Source organism: Azolla caroliniana, unplaced genomic scaffold (assembly GCF_043228905.1).
Source record: "Azolla caroliniana isolate FFs.n. ecotype wild unplaced genomic scaffold, voAzoCaro1.0.p SCAF_8, whole genome shotgun sequence".
Classification (NCBI taxonomy): domain Eukaryota; kingdom Viridiplantae; phylum Streptophyta; class Polypodiopsida; order Salviniales; family Salviniaceae; genus Azolla; species Azolla caroliniana.
The window spans coordinates 14,044,623-14,050,845 of NW_028230443.1; the positions used below are offsets into that span (position 1 = coordinate 14,044,623).

Here is a 6,223-nt window from a genome sequence, read left to right on the forward strand (position 1 = left end):
TAAGGGTATGGCATTGTGTCGATTTCTAAGTCCTCCAGAACCCCCCGAGGTGGGCTACAATCTTCGGGGTGTTCAACCTCGAAACTACTGCCATTGCTCGATACTAGATCAGGAAGCGTTGTTGACTGGGCTTCTGCTTCCTGGAGATGTTGCTTAGTGAGTGTGGATTCTATCACACTCTCCTCTTTTTCTGCATGTCGGGACTCTATCTGAGTGTGTAGTCCCTTGTGGCGCGTTGTTCCTGTGACTAGATCCTCCTCCTTTGCTTGTTCGTTGTGTACTGACAGCTCAAACCGGGCATGCCAAATTGTGTTACCCCCCTCTGGGGGAACACACTCTCAATTACTACTCTCGAGTAACCGGACCAAGGTATTGCGGTGGGAAGGAGGGAAAGAGCTTCGGATCATTTCGTCGACTGTGGACTCAGTCGAATACCAGAGTTAGGGGTAACTTTATTACGGGGAATCTGAGATATCTCACTTTGAGGATAGTTGGATGGACTTCCCATGTATGATTAACGACAAGTAAAAGTAGTTATCCATGAGTATAACGTCAAGTGGGGAAGCTTGTATCGTTAAATGAAGATGCAAAGAAATAAAATAAAGGAAATCCTTTCACCTTACATTCTAAACATAATGTCAAGTGATCATGGAAGCGTGACAATGTTAACACTAGTTGGAGGTTGGTTAGGTACTCTCATTGTGCATACATGTTAGAGTCTAACTTATTAAATAAGCAAAACACCTCCTAGCAACAAAGTGAGACGGACCCGAACCTCCTTGATGTCCCATACCATCAAGGGTTATGCGAATACAGACCCGAACCTCCATGTCACATACCATCAAAAGGTTATGTGAGTCGTACCTTGAGTTCCGCATGGATTGCACATGCTTAGCTAACAAGATTCATAACCACACTGTCATAGCTAGCCTTCTTATATAAGCAAAAACTCTAGGCCCTAGTGTATTCACACTTCACTACTTTATGCGAGGTAGTCAAGTGGTACCACACTTAATAGTTATCCCACACTATAAAATTGATACCATCATTCCTTTCAGAATTAACCCATACGCACTGTCTCATCATAAGATTAGGGAAAACTATATAAAACATATTTCATGATCAATTATGATTATGCACTTAACAATACCCATTATTATACTTACCTATTCCCAAGTTCGCCTACCATTTAAGGCCAAGGAATACAACTATAAACTCTAACTTCACTATTTATTCCTTCAATGTAGTCTTATGGCCATGTGTATATCGGGCTACCCTTGGAATAGGAGAGGATCATGATTACATGATTTTTGGGATGCTACTATTGTGGTCATTGGTGAAGGGTTGCTAAAATCATGCTATAAAAGACTTGAGATCTAAAGAATTTCTAGTAGAGTAAGGGTCAATGCTTTATCACATGTAGCCTTATGTGTGTGAGAGAGAGAGGGAGGTGAGCACTAATGGAAGCCTTCCACTTCTGGAAGCTCCGTTATGACCCATTAGATTTGGCTCTAGCATTGACCAATCCTCACGCCTAATTGATGACCCATTCTTGAGTATTTACAAATTATAGAAAGAAATTAATATTTAAGAGATCATTGTACAAAATTGGTTATCTTTTATTATGGGTTCTATTTAATATCACTCTTGTTCACAAAATTTGCTCCAGGGCCAACATAAGAGAAAAAGAAGCAACATACAGGTGTACTCAATTATTATGTTGATTATCGTTTTATTGCATGTACTCGATTCAAGTTATTGTTTCCAAAGATATGCTATCAATCTTGTTAGTGTCAATATATGATTCTTAAGCATTCAAATTTTGAGAAAATAACAACCACTGGTGTATGAATAAACAAGGAACATAATAAATACTTCCCCAGATGGTCAACCATATTACATCCAAAAAGTCCATTCAATCCTTGTAAGTAGAAACGAAACACTCCATTTTTTGAAAACGTAATTAGCACAAATTCGCATAATCGCAACAATGAAAAGACTATTATTTCTTAGCAAGTCTGAGTAATAACCAGATAATTGTCAACTACTTCTTTATAAACATAATTAAGATAAAAAATTGACACAATTAAACATGATGGAGTTTGTTTGTTCATTTATTCACACTTCATTACATTAATATTAGATTTGTAAAACAAAAAGTTGATCTAGTAATTTTTTGAATTTTAGATTGCTTGCACATAAACTCTTATATTTAACTTGGTATTTTCACCTGGAACTTTAATAATGAACCCATACACATTGCCAATGATAGAATGTCACAAACGTTTTTCATATATAAATCCTCACACAAATATTCATTGAACACAAAGACAGACATTGTTGTCTTTTGCAAAGTATAAAAGCTCATAAGTCTTTGTAGAATGCCTTCTATGAGTAAACTTTTATTGCACACATTCACGTTCTCCTTATACACATTCCCAAGAATGAAAGTCACCAACTTTTGTGTCGCGACTTATGTGTGTAATTTTGCCAAATATAAATAAAAGTTCGTCGCAAACTTTTGTGGTACGTTTGCTTTTTATAAGATATCTTATAGCATAAGGCAAATGCACAATTGTACAAAATATAGCTTTTAAGCAAAATTACTCTTGAGCTATTCATTATGCACTTGAGATGAAATGAATTGTGAAAGTTTTGAAAACTTGTAGTGAATGAAAATGCAAATCTTTCCCCAATTTTCATGTAACATCTTCAATAATTGTGTCCGCAAAGTTCTTAGCTTTTCATCAAGTTCTACTGCATGCTTCGAGAAAAGTGGCTTTATGTATGTCGAATATACATGTGTAGTACCCTAAATACAATGAAGGCCACATTCTTTTTAAAATTATATACACACAACGTAAAATGGCAAAACCGCTAAGATGATGGGCATGTTCCCAAATATCATTGGGATTTCTTTTTTATATCCTTGTCATTATTGAAAGCCTAATGAGGGGCATTCCAGTTTATATCTGCAAAGTGAGGGGTACCTTGATGTCTTGCCCTAAAGACAACTTTGAAAGGAGATGTGTACAACAAATGTGTAAAGGAAGTGAGTTATGACAGTTAAATTACTTCTAATTGTATACATATATTGAATGAAGCTTCTTAGAAAGACAAACAACGAATATGGACAAAATATAAATGAAACAATTATTAGAGGGGCCATGTTTGAGATGTTTTCCATACCTGAGTCTTTGGGTGCCATAAATACACTATAAAGGCAACCTTTAGTTCTCCATAGAAAGGCATCCTTCACATGTAAGACTTTCAAACTTTGTAAGGTTTATATTCAAATAACTAAATAATCACTTAAAATACCGTATGATGTTAATGTGGGGCTAAGTAATTAAACACAATACCATGATATAAAACTATCGGCGAGTCTCTCCAATACTGTGATAATGGCGATAATTATCCTTCAATAAATAAAGAAAAACAAATATGTTATCAATAATAGAAGTGATTCATTAGTGAAGTGATTTATATGCCATTTTGTATCTTGGCAGTATGGTATTCAATGCAACGAAGTGATGTATATTCTACTTTGTGTATTGGTGTTATGGGATTTAATACTCTAGACTCATTATACAACATTTGATGCATTATCTCCATAAAGGTACTACAAATAATGTGTTTGTGTGTGTGTGTGTGTGTGTGTGTGTGTGAGCGCGCACATGTGTTTGTGTGTACAAGTGACCGTAGAAAGGATGATGAGGAAAGGATGAAGACATACTTTCTTAGTTAGCGAGGCATATTACATGTCTAACAATCAAGAGTTGGATATCTAGATCACTTAGATGTCACTCATCATTACAATCGAATGTACATAAATGTACCCATACCAATAATCAATTATTAGAAAACTTGTTAGCCTATATTGAGGTAAATCCTCGTGCACACAGACATGACGATTACAAGAGTGACTTGTCCAATGCATAGTCTCAATTTCTCAAGGGATATTGAAGAATTTTGGTTCAATTTTGTGCCCCCCTTGTTTATTTAGTTGTTTCGTGAATAGAGTGGTATTGATTATGAAATAAAATAATTACAAGCATGGTATTGAGATTTCAATTTGATCAAAGTCATACGGAAAAAAAGCAAATATGATGCTTTACCAAGTCTCATACTAGGATCTTCTCAACTTATAAATAGGTGATATTGATTATTAATCCTAACATATAAGGTTCATTTTCAAAACCAATTCCCAGCTCATGTGATCGTCGAAGAGTTGCTTTTGACCTTTCTGTGTGATCCTTGATTTAAGGAATTAGGGAATGAAATTATGGATAGAAATTGCCAATAACAACAATGCAACCTTGGCATACATACATGTTTCAAGTTCCAATCACATTATAATCTAAAGAAATCTCGGTCGGTCATCAAGAAACACCAATATATAACCAATGCCTTGAAATTAGACATGATATGGGTGATTATCAAGATTAGAAATGCATCCATCTCACTTTGTGGTGTTGTCAAACATGTGACATTGCAAATTCTGACACCATAGGGTTGGATTGAATATGTAATGGAACCTTTGACAACCACAAATGACCAAGATGGGATGAAATAATGAATGATTAAAGAGGCCAAAGAAATGATGATTGAATGAGTAAATGGCATCAAATGGAACACACGTAAGAAGGTTCCTAATTTAACCGAAATGAAGAATGAAATAGATTGGAGAAATACCAATACTGACACCAAAGTTGCAATGCTTGAGGATCCGGTACATCCACAAACTCTATAGTCTTAAAGCATTTGAAGGCCGGGTAGATGTACCCACACCACAATCTAGAAGTATATGGTTACCATTTCCATAAAAGAAAAGAATGAAAAGAAAAGCAAAAAACATAAGCCATCATTGAGAAAAGAAAAGAATTAGGAAAGGGGTTCTCACATCAAGAGCCTTGTCAACAAGGTGGCCATATTCCACCAAAATAAGAAGAAGAGGAAAATGATGTTTATGAAGATTAAGACCATTTATTTATTTCAAACACATTGCCCACTATAGAGACCTTTTTCCAATCATTTTAAGTATATACCCTCCCCTTCATGAATCTATAGCAAAAACTTTCAAGTTACTTTTAAGTAGTATATACCCCCTTTTCCTATCCTTTAATCCATGGTAACTTTAAAATTGATTCTTGGTATATTCTCCTCCATACTCACTTTCTAATGGTTTGCATACGATACCCCCCTTTTCTTTCATTTTTTCAGAAACCTTATTAGTATATACTTATTTGTGTTAGTTTGTAGTAAGTATATACCTATTTTTATTCATCACTTCGTTCACATTTCCTTAATGCATTTAACCACTTGGTTCCATATCTTTTTGTTGGTTTATGTTGTTAATAGGCATGAATGCCTTTATTGAGGTTGGCAAATTCTAGATTGGTTTTTGAATTTATACAAGATTCCTCCACTTTCAAAGGCATTGGAGTTTAATAAACAAGGACACTAAAGAGCAATGGGGTTTAGGATTACCTCTATATTGTGAGTCCAAAATGAGCTTTGGGCTTCGAGATTCACCTGACAACTAGCTTTGGATCCAACTTCTATGCTATGCAGCAAAAATTATCTTTTTTGTGTTACACTACAATTTCAATGGTGCATCCAACAATCACACTACTCTTGATATCACAGAATATTAACCACTACCTCTTTCCTTGGCCACTAGCCTTAGAAGCTCTACCTTGAATTACTTATCCATAAAGAGAATCAAACTAATAGTAAACAATCTATATCTTTAATGTGTTGCTCCTATTAATGTGTCCAACAACCCATCTTATGTGAATGGGCCATATACTAATGACATACATATACATGGAAATTCTATTTCAAAATAGAGAAGACAAGGGAAACAAGAGAAATTAGAGAATGCAACGCTAAATCAGAGAGATCAAACTTCAACCCATTCTACTTCCTCCACCAAAGCCTCTTGCAACCACCAAACGTTGCCACCTTGGGAACCCCTACCCTTGTAACTCCTTATGTGCAATGAATCTTTGGTGGTATTCTTGCTTTGTCAAGTTCAATAATTAGATGTTTTTTGCTCATGTTTCATCTTTGAATACTCTAGTTTTCAAGAACAAGATGACCTACCTTGTTTATTCCTTAATAATGAATAGTTTTTTGGCCTCATCATTTTTCTCTCCAAGAGCATGAGCATCTTCACATCAAATAGTATGGTGTATTATGCTTTCCTTCTGTTCTACTA

General features: G+C 35.3%; 1 protein-coding gene across 1 annotated transcript; it reads right to left on the reverse strand.

Moving 5' to 3' along the window:
- Window positions 1-2,373: 2,373 nt before the first annotated feature.
- On the reverse strand, window positions 2,374-5,027 carry LOC147861048 (putative HVA22-like protein g). Its single transcript, XM_087323698.1, has 5 exons — window positions 4,904-5,027; window positions 4,696-4,797; window positions 3,363-3,419; window positions 3,190-3,253; window positions 2,374-2,812 (listed from the first exon to the last, which is right to left on the reverse strand). Exons 1-5 carry the CDS (start codon window positions 4,984-4,986, stop codon window positions 2,615-2,617), a joined length of 504 nt encoding a protein of 167 aa, XP_087179824.1. The 5' UTR covers window positions 4,987-5,027; the 3' UTR covers window positions 2,374-2,614.
- Between the last annotated feature and the right edge of the window lie 1,196 nt (window positions 5,028-6,223).